This window comes from Sinocyclocheilus anshuiensis, unplaced genomic scaffold, assembly GCF_001515605.1.
Source record: "Sinocyclocheilus anshuiensis isolate Anshui unplaced genomic scaffold, SAMN03320099.WGS_v1.1 scaffold167, whole genome shotgun sequence".
Lineage (NCBI taxonomy): Eukaryota > Metazoa > Chordata > Actinopteri > Cypriniformes > Cyprinidae > Sinocyclocheilus > Sinocyclocheilus anshuiensis.
The window spans coordinates 1,676,890-1,700,245 of record NW_015552552.1 but is presented as its reverse complement, the minus strand read 5'-3'; the positions used below and the strand labels follow the sequence as shown (position 1 = coordinate 1,700,245).

At 36.3% G+C, this 23,356-nt stretch overlaps 3 protein-coding genes across 3 annotated transcripts; all 3 read left to right on the top strand.

The window, feature by feature from the left end:
• Window positions 1–997: 997 nt before the first annotated feature.
• On the top strand, window positions 998–2,204 carry LOC107664495 (multiple epidermal growth factor-like domains protein 6). The gene has a single exon (XM_016455082.1). It carries the CDS (start codon window positions 1,019–1,021, stop codon window positions 2,021–2,023), a length of 1,005 nt encoding a protein of 334 aa, XP_016310568.1. The 5' UTR covers window positions 998–1,018; the 3' UTR covers window positions 2,024–2,204.
• Window positions 2,205–4,598: 2,394 nt separating this feature from the next.
• Window positions 4,599–13,636, top strand: LOC107664494 (sushi domain-containing protein 4-like). Its single transcript, XM_016455081.1, has 8 exons — window positions 4,599–5,012; window positions 6,528–6,731; window positions 10,034–10,207; window positions 10,344–10,532; window positions 10,986–11,177; window positions 12,176–12,320; window positions 12,763–13,148; window positions 13,263–13,636. Exons 1-8 carry the CDS (start codon window positions 4,886–4,888, stop codon window positions 13,298–13,300), a joined length of 1,455 nt encoding a protein of 484 aa, XP_016310567.1. The 5' UTR covers window positions 4,599–4,885; the 3' UTR covers window positions 13,301–13,636.
• A 2,545-nt stretch (window positions 13,637–16,181) lies between these two features.
• On the top strand, window positions 16,182–23,016 carry LOC107664432 (HHIP-like protein 2). The gene is made up of 9 exons (XM_016455000.1): window positions 16,182–16,196; window positions 16,272–16,924; window positions 17,993–18,136; window positions 18,305–18,633; window positions 19,818–19,944; window positions 20,128–20,273; window positions 20,344–20,425; window positions 21,961–22,043; window positions 22,478–23,016. The coding sequence occupies exons 1-9, from the start codon at window positions 16,182–16,184 to the stop codon at window positions 23,014–23,016; spliced, it is 2,118 nt and encodes a 705-aa protein (XP_016310486.1).
• Window positions 23,017–23,356: the final 340 nt, after the last annotated feature.

Here is a 23,356-nt window from a genome sequence, read left to right as displayed (position 1 = left end):
TAATAGAAGTTGTAGGCTATATGTGTTTATGTTGTCGGTTTTTACCATTTACCATTTCTGTCTTGTACCTGTTTGCTGTTAAATTAATTGCTTTGTTTCTTAATTATTTTGCTGATAATGTCAAGATGGGCCCATGTCACATATTGTCAGAAAAGGGCAACGTTTGTATAGTAAACTTTGTATTTCTTTCTGGTAATGGAATAATGGTGGAATGTTACAGTCTGTAGAATGCAAGGTACATAGAAATAAACTTTTTTTTTTTTTATGAACCTTTACTAAGATATATGCCTATGCATTGGAGTAAATTGTGACAATATAGCCCACTCTCCCCCTTTAAATGAAATGACACAGCTGTAGACCTGTTCACAAACTTCACTAAACGTAATCTTATATTTAAGTTTGTTTTTTTCTTTTTTTGATTCACGATGTATGCTACAATTGTTGTAAAAAAAAAAAAAACCTCTGTACATTTTGGTAGAATAAATAAAGCTTCATTGAAGTTTGTGTCGATCTAAAGATTTATTGAAGCAGAGTTTTTAACCCTAATCAAACCCACCTGCATGTAACCTAATAATCAACTAATCATAAAAACCTTGATTAGCTGGTTCTGATGTGTTTAATTAGGGTTGAAACTAAACTCACTGGGTCGTGGCTGCTCGTTCAGCAAAGGAATTGCATAAGCGTTTAATGTGCTTGAGTGAATGAGTGGAGAAAGAATGAATGATTAACAGTGAACGTTAAACTCTTGGGACCACAACCATTTGAAATAGCTACTATTCACGAGTCATTTTCGTCAAGATCATGCATTACAGAGAGCGGGCAGTGCGTGCATTGCATTTATCAAAACAAACTGCGACCAGTCACTCTGGGGTATTTCTTGGCTCCCTCAGGCGGGGTTTCCTTTCTATGTTTACCTTTATCTCCGGAATGGGGTTTCAAAAGGTAGAAATATTTAAAGCTTTGAACACATCCTCATGCAGCTTAAGTTGCTGTAGCTACCCCTTGAAATCAAAATAGGATGGATTATCATAACCATACGATTTTGTTCATCGTGATAATTTCGTCGTGCGCTGGAACGGTATATAGCTGTGCTTGTTCAAGAAATCTAAAACACTGTGCAAACATTTACCAAATGCCAGTGGACTTTCAAACGGCTCAACAGAATTGCAGAGAACGGGGTGGTCAGTTATTTATCCAGTCGAATGCATCAGATGAAGTTGTCGGCTATCTCCTTCTTAATAACCTGATCGGACACTTTTGGACCGGACTCCATCTCCCAAGCGACAAGTGTTTAAGAAATACGAGCACGTTAGGCGAAGGCGAACGGACCACGGAATTCATCAACTTGGAGACCGAAGAAACGTCGTGCGTCCCACTCTGCGTGTCTGTCTCCAGCGACGGAATGCGGACGCCGAGACCATGCACGGACAAGCTGGATGGATTTTTGTGCGAGGACTCTCAAGGGGATCTTTGCAAAGGAAATGCGGTCGTTCTGGATAATGCGCAGTGTATGTTTGCACCCTGTGAACATAAATGTACTCCTTTGGAACCCGGATATAGGTGTTCGTGTATGGAACGATTCCGTCCAAATGCACGAGATCCACGCCGCTGTGATTTCTATTGCGCAACGAGAGTTTGTGAAGCGTTATGTTTGAGAGGGACCCCCTCTCAAACGGCGTGTTGGTGCCCGCCTGGTTTTGTTAGAAACGACCAAACCTGCGAAGATATTGATGAATGTGAATCAAATCACGGCTGCGCACACTTGTGCCTAAATACGATAGGAACTTATAGATGTGCTTGCTACGAGCCGTTCATCCTCGTTAATGGAACTGAATGCACTCTTGCTCCTATTCTATATAATGGTCAAGTATTCACAACACCGTCAAGAGGGGCACTGTCGACCCCAGGAGAGTATGCTGGGCTGATAATATTCCTAGTAGTGGCTGTTTTTGCTCTATTAGTACTTGTGCATTATTTGCGCGGTCGTAACGCAACTGTACATGAATGCAATCCACCAGAGTAAGAAGAGTTTCAAGAAAGTGTATCTAAGTAAATAATAACTGCTACATAAGTTATTTAAATAGCTGGTGGTAATGTCTCTGTGTGTACATCAATATGTTTGTGACTGTATAGCCTACATTCTATGAAGAATTACACTTTTTTTTTTAGTAAGGTGTGTTTTTTTTTTTATTTTATTGTTTATATACGGCATTTATTATGAAGCATGCTGGGCTGTGTTTTTACTTATTTATCTTTTTGTATTGTCTGTGTGATTATGTTTGTATTGAGTTTGTTATATGATGCTACTACCCTACTTTAATTGCCCATTGTGGATTTAATAAAGTTAACTTAACTTGTTGGAATGACTGTAAATGTCTTAATTTGTCTCTATAGCTAAAACTGAAATGTTATGTTCAAATTGAAAACTGAAAAAAAAAAAAAAAATCAAAATATGGGGGTTTTTTTTTTTTTTTTTGTGCAAAAAAAAAAAACACACACACAAGCAAATCTTCAGCCTAAATTTCTTCCTCCTCCTTTCGTTCTGTTATCCTTCCTATTTTTTTCTTTAGGTTTAATTCCTTGATATCTGACAATATTTTTCCAACTGAATAACTGCATATACTCAGTGGTGTAGCTTTGTTTAACTAATTTGTTCTGGAGTACATTACCAAGTAACTATTTATTGAATTTTACAGACAATATACGTGAATGGATGAGATAAAAACAGCTTTGACATGTTAAAAATCTTTGCTAACAGCTGTTTTATATTGTTATAGTATGTTATAGTATTGTGTAAAAATAATTAAAAAAAGAAACTTCCCCTTTTCAGCATATTGCATTTTGAAGTTCATTTTGTAAAATCCAAATAAGCTTTACGTATTTTTATTGGAAAGAGTTTAAAATATGTTTTTCTCTTTTGTTCAGTCAACCATGCACATGCACCTGTGGAACAGTCCTTAAGACGCTTAGGCGGCAAGTCGCAGACAGATATAATAACTTAGAACATTAAAGAGACCTTTCTACTGCCTCTGAAAACACCAGAAGAGATGCCCAGGGTTTCTGATTAACTTCATGAACATGCCATATTTCTGCTGCAGGGAGGCCTGCAGATGTGGCCAGAGCAACAAAACTGCAATATCTGTAATGTAAGAGGCCTCAGACTGTGCTACAGGGATTAGAGTTAAACTCTGCAGGAAAGTGGATCTCGTAGTCCAGATTTGAGGATCCCTGTCTTACAGCAAGAAGTGGCAAATCTGGTTCAGTCCATGAGGATGAGATGCACTGTATAGGCTACTGTACTTTAAGCAGCTGGTGGACAAACTCACTGCAACTTTTAATGTTTACTGCTCCATTGTGTAGGGACAAAACGTTCTCAATTGTTGTTTCAATTGTTGTATATTTTCATACAAATATTTACATTTGAAATTTTGATAGGAAAATGTGGAAGTCAGAGTTATGTGTTGTTATGCCTGCTTTTGGCAGTTACTCTGTCATATTATTTATTATTATTATTATATACCTTTTGTGTTGTTGTGCTTGCTTTTGGCGGTTACTAAACGTTCTCAATTGTTGTTTCAATTGTTGTATATTTTCATACAAATATTTACATTTGAAATTTTGATAGGAAAATGTGGAAGTCAGAGTTATGTGTTGTTATGCCTGCTTTTGGCAGTTACTCTGTCATATATTATTTATTATTATTATTATATACCTTTTGTGTTGTTGTGCTTGCTTTTGGCAGTTACTTATCTGTCTAAAAACGTTGTTTCCCTGTTACTCATAATACTTTAGTACATTAGTACTTTGACCTGTATAATAATTCATCTACACATCACGAGATAGCCTACATACAGCACCACAGGCAGGATAATATTGCTTTTAATACTTTCCAGTTTCCAGTGAAGAACGGATCTACAACCGAAGTACGCTATTATTCCATTTATTGTCAAGATCAGCTCGACTATCTTCTAAGGAAGAGAGAGAGACACGCCGGCAGAAGTGATTTTCAATGTACGGCATCAGTGGGTAGGTTTAAGAAGAAATCATGTGTGTGTGTGTGTGTGTGTGTGTGTGTGATCCTTGTGCAAGATTGCAGTTGTGTTTGATAAGTGCAGAACATGTTGAAACCCAGTACATCAATATTTTCCCAGCCACTGAAGGTGACCCTTGGCTTCAGTGTTTAAAACCATTACGCCTATGGAATGTCCCCATAAAACATGGAAACACAACATGCGTGTGTGTGTGTGTGTGTGTCTAGAAAACAGCGTGCATTATTTTTAAAACAGCAGCATAGCGTCAGTGGACCATGGTTTTCAACGGGGAAAGGTAGACCAGTGACGCGTATGACGCAACAATTTCATCATCATCTTGATCATCTTACATTTAGACAGCATCGTTATGTTGCGCGAGCCCTATTCTGATCTGCCGAAGACATTTGAATAATGAATAATAATGCGTGCTGGATATGCGATACACTTTTTAAAACAGCAGCATAGCGTCAGTGGACCATGGTTTTCAACGGGGAAAGGTAGACCAGTGACGCGTATGACGCAACAATTTCATCATCATCTTGATCATCTTACATTTAGACATCGTTATGTTGCGCGAGCCCTATTCTGATCTGCCGAAGACATTTGAATAATGCATAATAATGCGTGCTGGATATGCGATACACGCGTTCCCGAAAAGACTATTTTGGTATTTAGGAACTGATATGGGGATTTACTGGTCATCATGTTCTGCGCGTCGGCGAGGAGATTCTGCGGGGCTGAAAATCCATGATGCAATCCCAATAGATTTAATATTTTCACGTTTTACCTAGCTTTTTGTCGTTGTCATCATCATTTCAGAGCATTGTGACCCGATGAATTTTATTCAGTGAAAGATGTTTCATCATGGTGATAAAGAAGGCAAGAAATCTGCGTTTGGACATCCTGTCTACGGCCAGATTGTTCTCTCGATTATCCTCCTCCCTCCTTTTCTGGTCACCGCCTTCCCGGTTAACACAGTAGGTAAGATATCTGCATAAGAACTGCAATTATATAATTTATACGAATATGTGGAATATGCGGGGCTTAATTCCTTTGTGGTTGCACGCTGAAATTGGCTGAAGAACCTGACCCATCATCTTCATTAGAGGTTCTGTTCCGTTATGCCATAACAGTTGCTCCATGACATTACGATGCTGCTTTACAGCTGCATGTTGTAGGCTAGGCTATATAGAATAACCTTTGGTCATGACTAAGCAGAACATTCAAAACAAGGAAGAACCACACTCATAAAATTCCAGACATCATCTATAGGCCCTAAACACCTCCAGTCTATAACAACATTTTATAAAGGTGACATTTATGTAACATTGAGTAAAACCAACATCTCAGCAGAAAAGTGTTTTGACGTATAATGAAAATGCCATATTGAGTGTGATGTTGGACACTACTGGGAGTGTTGTAACACGGGCTGAGTTGTAACACTTTCACCCAACAAAAAATGAGCTCCGGGTGACATCACTATCATGCGCTCACCACCCTCCTGAGGTGATAGTAGTTGCAAGACCGTATGTAAAAATAGAAAAAAATATAATAAAACCTTTTAAAGAAAAGATAACAATCAGAAGAAAGAAAGAACAAATTGTCGATCTTGATTATTATTTGGTGATCATAATACATGTTAAGTTACTGAACTGGTATCATGGCAGAATCGCCATGACCAGACAGGGCGTGTTGTAACTTTGTTTTTTATACATTTAGAAGTTCATTAATAATAATAATAATAACAATAATAATAAATATGTTCTGTATTTTTTTCACATTTGTTCGCATTGTTCCTGTATTTTTACCATTTTAATTAAATGCTTAAAAATAAATAATAATAATAATATTATTATTTATTATAATAAATAATAAATTGAGGATGATGGGTGGCCTTATAATTATTTTGAACAAGTAGGTTTTTAAATGCTTCAGAAATATGTATCAACTGGGTTAAAGATGAAAAGGGGTTTTCAAGCATCAAAACTAAAGCTTAATACAGCTTTATTTTTTTTATTTTTTTGCTGTTTCATTTTATTTTGTTCTCAGCCAAAAATAAGGACTGTCAAACATAAAAAAAAACAAAAAACATTTTTTAAGAGGCACTGTCCTTCAAACCACTAGGTTTTACCCATTTGTCAAGAAGTTTTTAATCTTTTATAATAAAAAATCACTTATTCTAAGTACAGATCAGAATCAGATCAGAAACTACATAAATATCTGTTATGCTGAATTACAATGGAACGTTATTTGACTCATATTTTGAAATTTTATTTTTACAAATGTTAACATTTAAGTATACATTTTGCTTGCATTTAATATACTGCCTATGTTTATAAAATCACTTGTAAATTCTGTTTAATGCAGTCACCAAAATGGGACGTCTCGACATGGAACAAAGAACTACCAAGTTACAGATACCAAGATATTAAACACTGATATTGGCACAACCTTTGCTTTAAATGCATGATTTGGTTCTTCCCTGTGTACTTTCAGTGGAGCAGTTCTGCAAGGATCCTGGTGTTCCTGAGCACGGAATCAGAACTCCAAGCAGAGGTGTGTTCTTTGAAAACTCGGTGGCCAGGTTCTCTTGTGTGGATGGTTATAGCTTAAAGGGGCCAGCCAAGATTATCTGCACGCGCTTCCATAATGGATCGGCAGGCTGGAAACCAAGCCTTAAACCAGTGTGCCTTTCGGAAGGTGAGGCTACTCCATCTTAACCTTTTAATTGTCAGCGTCCTGTTAGCGTTAAATGGTACTTTAAATCCTTTTAGCAGGCTCCTCCCCCTAGTACACATATAAACACTTAAAAATAAAGGTGCTTCACGATGCCATAGAAGAACCTTTTTGTCTAAATGGTTCCATAAAGGACCTTTAACATCTGAAGAACCTTTCTGTTTCACAAAGGGTTCTTTGTGGCGAAAGAAGGTTCTTCAGATTATAAAAAGGTAAGAAAGAGAAGGTTCTTTAAAGAACCTTTGACTGAATGGTTCTTTGTGGAACCAAAAATGGTTCTTCTATGGCATCGCTCAAAGAACCTTTTGAAGCACCTTTATTTTTAAGAGTGTAGATGGTGTCAAGTGTCATATTACCAAATTTACTACAATTTTTTATCATCAAAACATTTTCTAATCTTTTTCAAAACGTATATTGTTGGAAAGGTCTGAGTCTCAAGGTTCCATATTTGGTGCTTATTTTGTGATAAAAACAATAATGAGAGAGAAATTTATAAATTTGTGACAGAAAGAACTGCATCAAAAAAAAAAAAAATCAATGTGTTGTAACTTTGTTTTTTATACCTTTAGAAGTTCATTAATAATAATAATAATAACAATAATAATAAATATGTTCTGTATTTTTTTCACATTTGTTCGCATTGTTCCTGTATTTTTACCATTTTAATTAAATGCTTAAAAATAAATAATAATAATAATATTATTATTTATTATAATAAATAATAAATTGAGGATGATGGGTGGCCTTATAATTATTTTGAACAAGTAGGTTTTTAAATGCTTCAGAAATATGTATCAACTGGGTTAAAGATGAAAAGGGGTTTTCAAGCATCAAAACTAAAGCTTAATACAGCTTTATTTTTTTTATTTTTTTGCTGTTTCATTTTATTTTGTTCTCAGCCAAAAATAAGGACTGTCAAACATAAAAAAAAACAAAAAACATTTTTTAAGAGGCACTGTCCTTCAAACCACTAGGTTTTACCCATTTGTCAAGAAGTTTTTAATCTTTTATAATAAAAAATCACTTATTCTAAGTACAGATCAGAATCAGATCAGAAACTACATAAATATCTGTTATGCTGAATTACAATGGAACGTTATTTGACTCATATTTTGAAATTTTATTTTTACAAATGTTAACATTTAAGTATACATTTTGCTTGCATTTAATATACTGCCTATGTTTATAAAATCACTTGTAAATTCTGTTTAATGCAGTCACCAAAATGGGACGTCTCGACATGGAACAAAGAACTACCAAGTTACAGATACCAAGATATTAAACACTACAACCTTTGCAACCTTTGCTTTAAATGCATGATTTGGTTCTTCCCTGTGTACTTTCAGTGGAGCAGTTCCCTGGTGTTCCTGGTGTTCCTGAGCACGGAATCAGAACTCCAAGCAGAGGTGTGTTCTTTGAAAACTCGGTGGCCAGGTTCTCTTGTGTGGATGGTTATAGCTTAAAGGGGCCAGCCAAGATTATCTGCACGCGCTTCCATAATGGATCGGCAGGCTGGAAACCAAGCCTTAAACCAGTGTGCCTTTCGGAAGGTGAGGCTACTCCATCTTAACCTTTTAATTGTCAGCGTCCTGTTAGCGTTAAATGGTACTTTAAATCCTTTTAGCAGGCTCCTCCCCCTAGTACACATATAAACACTTAAAAATAAAGGTGCTTCACGATGCCATAGAAGAACCTTTTTGTCTAAATGGTTCCATAAAGGACCTTTAACATCTGAAGAACCTTTCTGTTTCACAAAGGGTTCTTTGTGGCGAAAGAAGGTTCTTCAGATTATAAAAAGGTAAGAAAGAGAAGGTTCTTTAAAGAACCTTTGACTGAATGGTTCTTTGTGGAACCAAAAATGGTTCTTCTATGGCATCGCTCAAAGAACCTTTTGAAGCACCTTTATTTTTAAGAGTGTAGATGGTGTCAAGTGTCATATTACCAAATTTACTACAATTTTTTATCATCAAAACATTTTCTAATCTTTTTCAAAACGTATATTGTTGGAAAGGTCTGAGTCTCAAGGTTCCATATTTGGTGCTTATTTTGTGATAAAAACAATAATGAGAGAGAAATTTATAAATTTGTGACAGAAAGAACTGCATCAAAAAAAAAAAAATCAATGAAGTTTGGGTGTCACCCTGTGGCTATTTTTGCTATAACGCCTAAACATTATCAGGAACCTCAGTTTTTATGATGTCAACTTCAAATTTGGAATATAACTTGTTTAGACACATGGCTTTGATTTTATAGCAATTTTAGATTCCAAAATATTTGGTAAAATATTTATTTTAAATAAAATAAAAACCTTATAGTACTTTTTTTACAGTAAACTTAAACTTCTATAACTTTTTTACACTTATTTTTTTTAAATGTTTCTCTTCAGCAATAATCTGCTGATTGTCTTCTTTAAAAGGAGATTAAAGGCAGGGTATGTGATTTTTCAAAAACACTTTAGAAAACTGATTCGGGCTGAATAGCAAAACAAACTTGTAGCCAATCAGCAATAAGGGGCGTGTCTACTCGTGATGTGGAGGAGAGAGCTTTCAGTGCATGGGACGGACATTAGCCGAGCCGAGCGACAGAAAGATAGAGATGGCGGATAAAAAACAAAAGAGGAAAACGTCTGCGGAAGGATAAGGCAAGAAGTAGGACCCGTGTAAATATCGGATCAGCTTTCCAGCGCTGGAGAGAACTCAAGGAGCGGAGGCCTGCGATCGGACGCCGAGGTTGCTTTGTTTCTTCTCAATAGGTGAGTAACACCGTGTCTACAACAGCTAAAGTCTGCCTACACTGGACGTGATCAAACGACCGTTGAAAACCATTTGAAATTTGTGTCAGCACGTCATAAATAGAACCCGGCAGCAGTTTTCTGTCGGGGATTTGTTGCGCCGCGCCGCTCACGTCCGTAGACACGGTGTAACATTGGTTTTGCTTTGTTTCACAGAACTAATCATTGCCTGGGTTGCGTACGTGTATGTGGGGCGGAGCGATCAAAATAGGGGCAAGACCCTTTTGGGGTAGGGGCGTGTTTGTTTTGGTGATTTCAAATATCAACATTGGCTACCAGAAATCACTTACTCTGCCTTTAAGCTTTGGTCTGTAAGCTTAGGTCTTCCAAAGCATTCATGAACTACAACAATTTAAGTTTGGATGCATTTTCACAGTTAAGAGGTTAAATATTTAAATTCTTTAACTCTTTAATAATTAACTAATTGTATGACAGTGTCGCAGCATTTTTTATGTAGCTGCTCTATCTTTCAAAGATTGTCTTCCTCCATTCATCGAGGATGCTGATGTCACAAATAAGACGTACAGGCCTGGTGACAGCCTCATTATTAGCTGTCATGAGGGATTTCAGATCCGATACCCTGACACAGAAACTATGGAATCAGTCTGCCAGGCAGATGGGACATGGGATAATCAGCCAACCTGTCAAGGTTTGATGCAAGCCATTTTTTGCCAATTATTCAAAACAAATCTACTGTGTAACTGACTGTAATTCAATAAACACCACACTCTTGAAGATAGTTTAGATCTGGAAAGGGTTTCATGCACTGTCCTCTGTCTCCACAGGCTGCCTCCGGCCGCTGATACCTCCACACAGTTACATGAACATCTCGGAAACGGAGTTCTCTGTGCCTGTTGGGACTGTGGTCCACTACCAGTGTTTTCCTGGATACAAGTTGGAGGGACCTGAACTTCTGGAATGCATGTATAACCTCATCTGGTCGAACACGCCACCTCGGTGCCTTGATGTTGAGGGTGAATAGAAGTATAATTTAGCAGCTTTAAGGTGAAAAATTAACAGATATGTTCAAAAGATGACATCATTTTGTAATTATAATATTTTATTTTGTTTAATGTCGTCTATCTATAATATTATCTTTTATAGATTCATTTTATAATTACAAATCTTTTTAGAACTATAATCTTTTATGATTGCACCCTGAAAACTACTTGTAGCTTATGGTTTATAGTTTATAGACTTTAGTTTTCTCTTAATGAAAGGCACGTAAAAAATCTAAATCTTTATGTAAACATTTGAAATCTACTTCTAAAATCTGCAATAATGTAAACAGAATATTAAGTAATTATGTTATTTAGGAATGTGTAAACAAATACAGGGACAAATATTCAAATGTGGTCTGGGACTCAGGAAGAGGAAATGAGTAATCTGATTAAGATGTCTTTTTCTGTGTCTCTGATGTTTTACAGCATGCTCTTTACCCCCGATGATAGAACATGGAGATTACATGTGCCACCCACAGCCATGTGACCGCTACATTCATGGGACGGTCGTAGAATACTACTGTTATCCCGGCTACTCTTTAGCGAATGACTACAAGTACATCACCTGCCAGTACGGACAATGGTTTCCACAAATGCAGTTTTACTGCATCAAAGATGGTAAATTAGCCTGCATTCATTTCAGTAAAAGATTACAAACAATTTTATTTGGTCAATCATAATCAGATGAACCTTGCACATTAGCGCAAGGAATGTGCAATGAGAAATAATAATAATCATTTTTAATAATGTCGTTAGTTTTGAAATTGATACCCCAGTTAAATATGCATATACTATTTCATTTTATAAATAATATATATGAATTAATGTTATTTTCTGGTATCACATAATGAACCTATAAAAATTGACCTATTTACTGACCTTATTTAGTTTTTTGCACACTCATGGTCTCTCTCTCTCTCTATTTATATTTATATTTATATATATACTGTATATATATATATATATAAATATATATACATACATACATACACACACACACACACACACACACACAATTAAATCGATTTTTTTGAACATTATTACAAAATATTTATATTTCAAATAGATAAATTATATTCTCTTAAACTTTCTGTTAATCAAAAATCCTGAAAACAATGCATCACAAAAATATTCAACTGTTTTTAGCATTGATAATAATGTTTCCTGAGCACCAAATCAGTATATTAGAATGATTTCTACAGGATCAAGTGACACTGAAGACTGGAGTAATGGCTGATGAAAATTCAGCTTTGCATCACAGAAATATATTACATTATAACATATAATAAAATAGAAAATCGTTTTTTTTTTTATATGTAATAATATTCCACAGTATTACTATTTCTACTTTTTTGATTAAATAAATGTAGCCTTGTTGAGCATAAAAGACTTTCAAAAACATTGAAAACTCTTACAAATCTTCTATATACATTTTTATTTTTTATGTATATTATATATGAATATACTTTTTGTCTGAAAATGTTGGGGTCAGTAAGATAAATGTATAAAATAATTTGATTCCTTCGCATTAAAACAGTTAAGATTCATATCTCCTATCCTAAACAGAATGTTAAACTTGGCTGTACAAGCTAACAAGCTGAGCTTTATTCCCATAGAGACAAACTGGCCTGGTTTTCAAGACTCTCTACTAACCACATGGAAAGTAGTGGCTTGTACAGCCACTAGTGTGCTGCTAGCTCTGCTCTTGGTGATCACAGGCAAGATGTTCCACTTCAAATGCAAATCCCAGCAAATTCCAAGGCACGGCCGACATTACAATCATACAGTGTAGTCTGATCTACTCTTAACTTACTCATTAAAACATATTTCTTGCTATTTTCAGTGAAGAGCAAGATGAAAGGCGAGATCCTAACATCTTGGTTGTAGATGGTGTTGCTGTACCACTTCCCTCTTACGAAGAGGCTGTTAGTGGTACCTACTGTCAGCCCCCAAACGATCTGCCCCCTGCTGGTCTGGGGAGCTCACACACCCTGGCCTGGTTTTCAAGATTCCCTACTAACCACATGGAAAGTAGTGGCATGCACGGCCACTAGTGTGCTGCTAGCCCTACTCTTAGTGATCACAGGCAAGATGTTCCACTTCAAATGCAAATCCCAGCAAAGTCCAAGGTAAAGCCTACATTATAATCAGACAGTGTAGTCTGATCTACTCTAAACTTGCTCATTATTTCTTTCTTTTTCAGTGAAGAGCAAGCTGAGAGCCGAGATCCAAACATCTTGGTTGTAGATGGTGTTGCTGTACCACTTCCCTCTTACGAAGAGGCTGTTAGTGGTACCTACTGTCAGCCCCCAAACGATCTGCCCCCTGCTGGTCTGGGGAGCTCACAGCATTCAGAAGAACAAAACCCACCTTCATATCCTAGGCATACAGGGAGTCATAATGGTGTGCCCTTGGACACTGGCGAGGCTGAGACCTGTGATAGCATCTCGGACACATCAGAATCACGTCAAGGCATACAGCCATCTTCTTCCCATGCTGGTGGACTCAATAACATGTCTGAGAGAACCAATGCCATCACCTCTATGGAGGAGACCGCCTCCACAAGCCCCAGCATAGACATTGCAGATGGTAAGGCTGTAGGCTGCTGCCACCTAGTGGTAGAAGCACACACTGTTTTATAATATTATTTGTAACATATTTGAATTCAGAGACACTTACCAATGTATTGCTTTGAATTTCCAGAAATTCCTCTCGTGGAGGATGGTGAAGCGGACTGCTGATTGTTACCTTTAACTGAAAATGGGACACTTGAGATTGTTTCACTCCACTGTTGGTTATTTCATTGTTCATTTCTGGTTTTGTTGAACAACATGGCACAGGCCAAATTACTGCTCATAAGGAATTATTGCACACTTATATTTAATGAAGAGCACACCAGGGAAGGATAGGCAATAAAAAAATAATAATCAAAAACTAAATAAATTCCCATTTCCTGCTCATGAAGGAACTATGCATTAGACCATAGCATATTGTTAATTTAACTTTCCCACAATACATAGCATCTAAGTATTATCAGTTATTTTTCTTGTGACTTTCACTTGGCAACCGCGCTGCACTCTGGCCAGCTTTCAAATGGTATGGACTGTAACAATTATGAATATTTCTTAAATAAATAATGTTAACTTTACATTTGAGTTTATTGTGATTTAAGTTCAGTGCATTCATCCAGGTGAACCTTGGATGAAACTAGGTACAAGCCAAAGGCATGTGCACTGCATACATTATGACAAGCTGACAGCATTTGGACTATATTGGTTAATAACTCACATATAAGCTAATTTACTTTTAACAGACCACAGATATAGCTGAGAGCACAGCTCTAACAAGATGTATTTTTAAAGTGATTTGGGAAAGAAAAAACACTGCTAACATGGGCAGATAAAAGTAACATTTACATTTAAATTTCTTAGAGGCAGATGAAATACAGAATGAGAGGTCTCTTTAGGTGCAGCTGCACATTACACTCTTTCCAGTTCATGTGGCTGGATCGCTGCATATGGATAGATTATATGAGGAATGTAATAAACTGAAAGCTATCTTTCAATGTGCCTGTCATTGAAGAGCAACAGATGGCGTATGCATGCGTGATACAGACTTTCTTCTAAAGACATTAGCCTACACAATAACATTGTGCAGCTTTGAAAGTTAGCCAACTAAGCAAGCAAGAATTTGAATAGCTATCTGTTAAAAAAAAACACTATGCTTTTAATTTTAAAGGTCAAGATGGTGAAATGATAGTAAATAAATATTTTGTTTAACGGTCAATAACTATAATAGTCATTTATAGTTATTGGCCATTAAACAGATGCATTTCTTTGTGTTACAGGTAGGGACAAAAAAATCTTCTTGTGGTATTTTTCAGTATATAGATTTTTTTTTTTTTTATAGTTTTTTTTTATCATATCTTATTATACTTAAACTAGACGCATAAATCAATAGTAATTAAATTCATAGTTTTTGTTATTTATTTATTTTGGACATTTCTGCGTCTTATTATTTTTGTCCACTAGATGTCACACATTAGTTAGTTTTCAGGGACATAAGCATCTGCTAAGCAGAATTAGTTCTAAATTTCATGAAATGTTTGAAATGTGTTAGAAGGTATCTGAGAAGTTGCACTTTCATATTTATATTATAATATTAAACAACTTGAACAATTAATAGTGTCCCGAATAACATATTTTATAAGCTTATTATCCTGCATATGCCCATTGCTCTCTTATATTAAACAGCTTAATACCACATCTAAAATGTAAGGGATGTAATTAGGATTTATTTAATTCATTATTTAGTAATAGTTTTGAGGAGTTTGCTTTTGACAGCAGAATAGAGTGTAGTCTACATGTCTGATATTTTAATACATGTAAATGCTTAAATTATTTCTGTTTTTCTCAGTAGCTGTCATTCACTGATGTAAATACATTTGCAGAAATTCACAGTAAATTATTTTGTTAGTGGTAAGACAATCGTCAGTCTTATTGCACATACATTTAATTAGATGTGAGAGCTTTTAAAAACAAACTCCAAATCTAAAGATTATATAGTGTGTTTGTGCTGCAGATTAATGATATCTCATATCAGGCTCTTTTAAAAGATGTACAGTTACATTTTGAAGTGATTTTACATGTAGTTTTCACTGGGGCAGATTAAATAACTTACATTTAAAGCGCCCCTATTATGCCATTTCCAATATTGCCTTTCATGCCGTATTTTTGTTCAAACTTGTGCTGAATTGATTACTTAAACTTTTATTGAACCCAGGACATTCCTTTGGGATTTGTATATCCCTTTATATAATAATTTCTTGCATCCCTGTAAGGCAATTGTAGGTTGATTTTCCAAAAAAGCGGTGCTGTACAAGAATACAATCCATTGAAAAGAGTAATAGGTGATGATGGTAATGGTAATTTTACCATTTTAGCCAGAGCATTATCCCTTAAAGTGCCCCTATTATGCCATTTCAAATATTGCCTTTCATGTAGTATGTAATGTAGCTGTATGTGAATATAAAAAATCTGCAAAGTTGTAAAGCTGAAAGTGCACGATAAAGTTATTGTCTCCCAAAATAAAGAATCGACTCTGTACAGCCTACACGAGTTATTAGTAATTCGAATCCCACTTCCGTTAAGTCTACACGTCACGGGATAACATATTTGCATAATGCACGCCTATGTTCTATCAAAGTCCCTTTAAGACAAGTCATGTCACTCGGCGGCCATCTTTGAAATGCCTCTCGGCCATGTAAGTGCAACTCCTATGTCTTTGAATGGGGAAGCATGAAATTCTCCAAAACTGTTCACTAAACTTATTATTGGATTTCATATTTGAAATCACCAGAGAAATCTGACAACAATATCATAAATGTTGTTTCTTTTTCTCAAATAGCATTATAAAAAGCCAATTTTTGGGGCTAGATCAGCCAGTGCGCATGTGCAGTCCTAAGCGCACATCTCAGAACGCTGACTGTTTCTATAGCAACCGGGACTTCTAACGGCAGCTGCAGTGACGCACTGACTTTACCGATTAGCTTGTAAGAATAATGGTAGTCCAAGGCACTCAGAACTCCAGGAACAGAACTGGGCCCCTGTTATAGACTAGAACATGAGAGACTTGTGGGTGGGGACGTTTGACTTGAACCAGTAAGCTTCAGAAAATGTAGTTAATTGTAAGACTTGTATTGCTCTTTCGCAGGAATGTTCTCCATACGCTGCACACTTGTTTGATGCTGAAGACCCGTACACTCCAGTGCGGCACCTACCAGGACTGTGCTTCTCTTACTGCTCAGAATTTCACAGCAAGTGCCATTCTGTGGTCAAGTATCTAACCAACACCCGGACCCTGCTGGAGACGTGCGAAAAGGAAAGCTTGCATTTCTGCAACCTCATTAACCTCGCTGACCAGGACTACTGCTACCCCAACGTCCTGAGGAACAATGACCTGTACAGCAATCTGGGCAAGGTGGTGGAGGACACCAAAGGCTGCCTGCAGCTGTGCTTGACGGAAGTGGCCAATGGGCTGAGGAACCCTGTGCTGATGGTCCACAGTGGAGATGATAGCCACCGCATGTTCGTGGCAGAGCAGATTGGCTTCGTATGGGTGTATCTGAAAGACGGCAGCCGCTTAGAGCAGCCCTTCCTGGACATTAGCGGGGAGGTGTTGACCACACAGTGGCTGGGGGATGAAAGAGGTTTCCTGGGTCTCGCCTTCCATCCGAAGTACAGAAACAATGGGCGCTTCTTCATCTACTACTCCATTTTGATCAGCGGCAAGCTGGAGAAAATTCGCATCAGCGAGATGAAGGTCTCGGCTCATGACATGAACGTGGCAGACCTCCATTCAGAGAGGTTAATAGGTTTGATCTATGTTGTTGTGCACGTGCTGTCAAAATATACATGTTAAAGAAACTGTTCACCTAAGAATGAAAAATCTCTTATCTTCTCACCCCGAGTTGTTCCATATGCGCACATTGTTATTTTTTCTGTGAAACTAAAAGTCTTCTTGCGTCTTAAAATTGTGTAAAAAGTTCATTGTCAACGTGTCGGTCAAGTCCCAAAAATGCTTTAGATTTCAGGATATGTCATGTCAAGCTGCACGTAAAACCTGAGACACACTGCACGATTTTCGGCTGTCCCAGACAAAAGATTGGCATCGTGAAACAATCGTGGCAATTTCTGCGATTGTAGCTCCTAATCGGTGGTCTTGTGTCGTACAGTGAGAGAGGTTCAAAGACGGTCGTTGTCAGTCTTGCAACCAAAGATAGCCTACGATAATTTTCTGACAGTGTCAGAAATTTAGCATGATCATCGCACAGTGTGTTTGCTGCTACGACCCACGTTTACTGACCAGCCAATAAAAATTAGACATGAAATCAACGCGACATGACGCTAAAACATAAAACTGCTTACCTCAAGCTCTTATCCCTTCCTCTTTTGCTGCTTACACTTTTTTTCTGCACACATAAAAACAACTTCCAAAGTGTGATTCATCTTACTCTTTTTGTTTATAGCTAGCGCATGCTGATGACGTTTTATTCTTCCATAGGAACATCATCATACAGTCTACATGTATGTCTCTACCCAAGTTTATTAGATCCATGTCACAGTGTGATCTGCATTGATCTTATAGGATGGCTAAAATCGTGCAGTGTGTAGAAGGCTTTAATGACATTATTAAACCTCATTGGTTCTTTCGAGTCTCATGACCAAATGTTACTGAAGTCCAAACTCACGCCATAGTTGATTTCAGAGAAAACCGACTGTTCTTAACACAAAGCCATCATTTGACTTCAGAACATTTTGGTTATTGTGGTACAGACTTTGTAATGGTGCTTTTATGGTTTTGAATAGTAGGCTATTTTATGTGTTTCCTTCTCAATTTCTTCTTAAATATTGTAAACAAATCTGTTTCTACAGAGTTCTTCTTGAGATTGAGGAGCCTGCAGCAAACCATAATGGTGGGCAGCTTCTGTTTGGTCTAGACGGATATCTGTACATCTTTACAGGGGACGGTGGAAAAGCAGGAGACCCTTTTGGAAAGTTTGGAAATTCCCAAAACAGGTAAGGACCGTTTTTAAACTGTCAAAACGGAAACATTTTATAATAATTGGTGTAGAATTAAGAGTATGAGTGTCACAAAACATGCATAGTGCTTTGATAAAAGTCCAATAACTCCCTCTTAGACACTTTTATCACAAAAGCTTTACCTGCTATGCAAATATGTTTCAGATCAGCATTGTTAGGAAAAGTGCTTCGGATTGATGTGGATGGTAGCAGTATAGATAAGCCCTATAAGATTCCTCCGGACAATCCCTTTCTCGGAGAGCCTGATGCAAAGCCAGAGGTCTATGCCTATGGTGTGAGGAATATGTGGCGCTGCTCAGTGGATCGAGGGGATCCACTCACTGGTTACGGGAGAGGGAGAATATTCTGCGGTGATGTGGGTCAAAATCGATTTGAGGAGGTTGACATCATTGTGAAGGGAGGAAACTATGGATGGAGAGCCAAAGAAGGCTTTGAATGCTTTGATATGAAATTATGCCAGAACTCTTCTCTAGGTGAGCTGGACCGTAGAATAATGACACACACATTTGGGTCAGAGAAAATGACAGATCAAATGGAGCATTCCAGAAATTTTTACTGCTCGATGAAACTGGTCACTGGAGAACTTCATACCACTGGCCAGTCAATAAATTTGTGCTCCTGATTTCTGGAGATTCATTTTGAGCATTTTAAATGATCTTGAATGAATATAGTTACGTTAAAAAAGTCATTATTTACTCCATTGTCATTTTTGAGCAGCTTGTGTTTTCCATATAAGAAAAGTTGATGATTTACACTGCCAAACTCCCAAATGAGGAAAAAAAAAACATATAATAAAAAAAGAAATTTTGAATTTTAATACATTCTTGATTTCAAGTCTTCTTAATTCCTATGATAGACTTGTTTGAGAAAATGTATACACACATTTATAATCTTTTCCTCTGCATAGCTCTCTGATCTTATTTAATTTAACATTTTTCAATCTAGCTAAATCGCAATTGGACACATGACACAAGAAACAATGACGTTTGGTGACAATGCAATAAACCTCAATAAAAAATAAATAAATAAAAAAAGCAAACAAAGGCCTCTAACGCTAGCTTGCTCTATTCTTTTTTCTTTTTATTTACTATATAATTTTAAAAAATCCTTGCTATGTGTACTGCGTTAAGCTAAGCTAACTGTTATAGCATTTGCGTATCATTGCTCTTTTGTTGTTTTTGATTGCTTCCATAGTCCTCATTTGTCAGTCGCTTTGGATAAACGTGTCTGCTAAATGACTAAATGTCAATGAAAATGTAAATTCAGTGAAATAATGGCTTAAATTTTTGTCTGTTCCTCAGACAAAGATAGAGTAAAGCTACAGTAAGACTTGGAAATATAATGCACAAGTTACATGGATCAAATTTATGATTTTTCTGTCCTTTTTAGAGCTTGGCAGTATCTTAATATGTAGAAAGTAGGTTGGACATTCTGGATTCATAAAAAAAAATTTTTTGAATGTATTTTTAAATTAATTTTAATTAAAGAAAGAGAATAATTTAGGATCAAAGTAACACAAGTGGTGAGAAACTAATAACAGACGGTTCTTTTTAGGATGTAATGTAAAGAAACTGCTTAACTTTAATTATGTAATGAACAAACTCTAATTTCTTTACACATTGTTTTAATTACACAAAAACATTTTTTGTTTTTATAGATGACATTCTGCCAATATTTGCCTATGGACACCATGTTGGGAAATCCGTAACTGGAGGTTACGTGTACAGAGGATGCGAATCACCTAACCTCAATGGTCTTTATATTTTTGGAGACTTTATGAGCGGGTACGGACCAACTCTCTTTCATTTTTTAACAACTAAACCCAACTGTCTTTCATGCACAATCAACTCTCAATTAGTGCTATAAAATTTACAGCTCATGAGAGTCATTTTTAGGTCAATCGGTCTACTTTTTTTCTTAAAATATGTCTGGGAGCATTGACAATTCAAGCTTTTGTTCCTATTCAGACGATTAATGGCTCTGGAGGAGGTTAAGAAATCTGGGAGTTGGAAGGAAAAGAATGTGTGCATGGGTGACACTAAAACCTGCTCTTTTCCTGGCCTTATAAATCATCACCACAAGTTCATCATCTCATTTGCAGAGGATGAAGCGGGTGGGTTTGTGCACAGTACAATATAAGGCACAATATACAATTTTTTTTTATTTTTTTTTTTCCCCTGAAGGAGAACTTTATTTTTTGGCGACCTCCTACCCAAGTGCAATGTCTCCGTTTGGCACGCTTTACAAATTCATGGATCCATCCAGGTAGGTATATTTTGCTACACTTGAATACATTTTTACTCAAACAGTCTTAAAATGCACACACGTGCAGTACAGTAAAAATGAGATGACAGCATTTTTCTTTGCCTAATCTGTCTATACTGTATAACCAATGATGGGAAAATTCCCCATAAAAAAATTTAAAAAAAAGAGTAAAAATGTAACGGATAAGTCTCAGTTAAGACATCATGCTGGGAGACAGAAGGACTACAGGACGTGTCAGTTTAAGCGTCATGTGGTCTATATTCCTTTGGAATCTTGGAATCTGTTGCACATGCTTCCACCAAATGGTTTCCATCCAGACTTCTGGAAATCTGCTATCTACCACAGATCATAAATACTTATCAGTAATAACGCAATGATTTGTTCATGTTATTCTGCGAGATAGGGTCTGATATATTGAAATGTCGATTTTACTATTTTTATTTTATTACAGTGCCTTTAAAATACGTTGAATCTAGTAAAGGATGAATAAATGACTTAAATAGAGACTGAAATAATATAAAGAACCAAACATGATCTTTTTGATGTTTTAAACAATTAACCAATGGAGAAATCAAGAGTCATCCTGCTGGAAGCAGCAAGACTACGGGAGATTATCAGCACATCTGAAATCACTCACTAATAGAAATGCCATACATTAGGCCCAGCTGTTCTGTATTCTTTATCCCTCCTTAAATAGCCAAGTGGAAAAAAAAAAACAGAGATTCATTACTAATAGGAGCAGTAGAAGGTCATTGCCCTCACAAACACACACAACCTTGTATATGGGTCAAAGACGAAAAAGGGTTTAAGCATAAAAACAACAAGTGTAATACTGCTTTAAATTGTTGTTGTTTTTCCCCAAAAAATGTAAAAAGTTTTCTGTTTAATTTAATTGCAATTTTGTTCTTGTTTTTCCTGGCAAAAAATAAAGATCATACATTTTTCCCTGATTTACAGAAGAGACCCACTATAATGTCATTCAGTGTAACAATCTTGTCAGGCATATTTACAACAAAAATCAGTTTATGACATATTAAAAGACTAATTACTTTCACCCCAAATACTAATTAGTCGTAATTTTACATTTTTTTAATTTGCCACTATCCTAGGTTTTGCCCATTTGTCAGTAAGAATTTTTACTCATTTAAAACACAAATTTCATATGCTCCCTTATTCTTTTATATATTTTAATATGTACACATCAGAATAAGCACGTTGTTTGAATTTTTACATAAATATTGCATTACACCGAATGACAATGGAACATTATTTTAACCAAATTTTGAAATTTTATTCTCCAAAAACATATTTGAAACCTTAAACGTAGACACTTTACTTACATTTAATGTGCTTTCTATTGACATAAAATCATGTTTGTAAATTTCTTTTGACATCTTAACATCTTTGATCCATATACATTTATGTTGAAATAATTATGATGCCATTTTAAATAAATTTTTTACCTCACGGCACTAAAGGAGTCCTACAGTTTTAAGGTTAACGAAGTCATTTCCTCTGTCTGTCTCTATTTACAGGAGGGCACCTCCAGGAAAATGCAAATACAAGCCACTTCCTGTAAAGGTCAGAGGGAAGAAAGTGCCATTCACACCGCGAGAATGTAAGAATATTTTACATCCTAAAAAATTATTGGTGTTGTTTACACTGTAAAAAAAAAATTTTTTGATGTTGTAAATAAAACAAAGACTGGAGTACATTTTACAAGAAAATAGTACTTCAGTTTATCGATTTCAAAAGTTCACATTTAATTCAATGTTACTTGCTGTTTCTTGTTTGTGGAATTTTCTATTTTTTTTTTTTTTCTATAAAGACTGGAGTACATTTTACAAGAAAATAGTACTTCAGTTTATCGATTTCAAAAGTTCACATTTAATTCAGTTACTTGCTGTTTCTTGTTTGTGGAATTTTCTATTTTATTTTTTTTTCTATTATTTATTTTATTATTATATTTTAAGATTACCAAAGAAAATCAATTGCATTATGTAACAGAATTGCCCGAAGACTCATAAACATATATATATCATTTTTTTTAAGTGACTGTGCTTGGCATAAGTGAAACCCCTACAAGATCACCACTGGAAAAGATCTTACTCCCCACTAAACCACCAGGCACACGCCAGCCCACAAGGGCCAAACCCACCACATCTGCGCCAAAGAAAAAAATTCTGGCCAAAACCACTACAGCAAAGTTGAGCCAAGAAAAGTTAAAGAAGACGACTCGGGCAAAGGAGAAGCAAATAAACACGAGCACAAAAACACTAAAGAAGGTTCCTCCTAACAAGAAGTCATTGTTGCAAACCAAGAAGGACAAACAAGCCACAGGAAAGCCATCTCACAATCCCAAACTGTCCATAAAAGGAGCTCCGGAAAAAAAGAAAACTAAACCTCTCAAACCAACAAAACCAAAAGATGTGACAAAGCCCAAGGTCTGGCTACAAAAGACTGAAAAGATTAAAAAAGAGGTGAAGAAACCCGTGAAGAGCCAACCCAAGGTGACTGTTTCTAAAAAGAATCAAGACAAAAGCAAAAAGACTAAAAATATCCCTTTCACAAAAAAAGAGAAAACTGTTTAAATAAGCCATGTGTAACGCCCCTGTGGACTGTTTGTTGTGGTTTCTTCCCTTTGTGTTGGTTTAGCCCGTCTAATCATTAGTTAATCACCGTCATTGTGCTCACCTGTCTGCCTCTAATTATTCACCCCATATTAGTTCCTGTCTGTCTGAGCATTGGTGTCGGTTATTGTTAATGTTACCCCGAGTGTTTCTCACCTACCTGAACCTGCCTTGTTGTGTCTACAATAAATGTCATTATTGGAATCCTTGTCATCCTTGTCGTCCTGCCTGCCTCCACACACCCGTTTCCGTGACACCATGCTTGTGGTGTAGTAATTAGATGGTAGTAATGTAGAGCAGT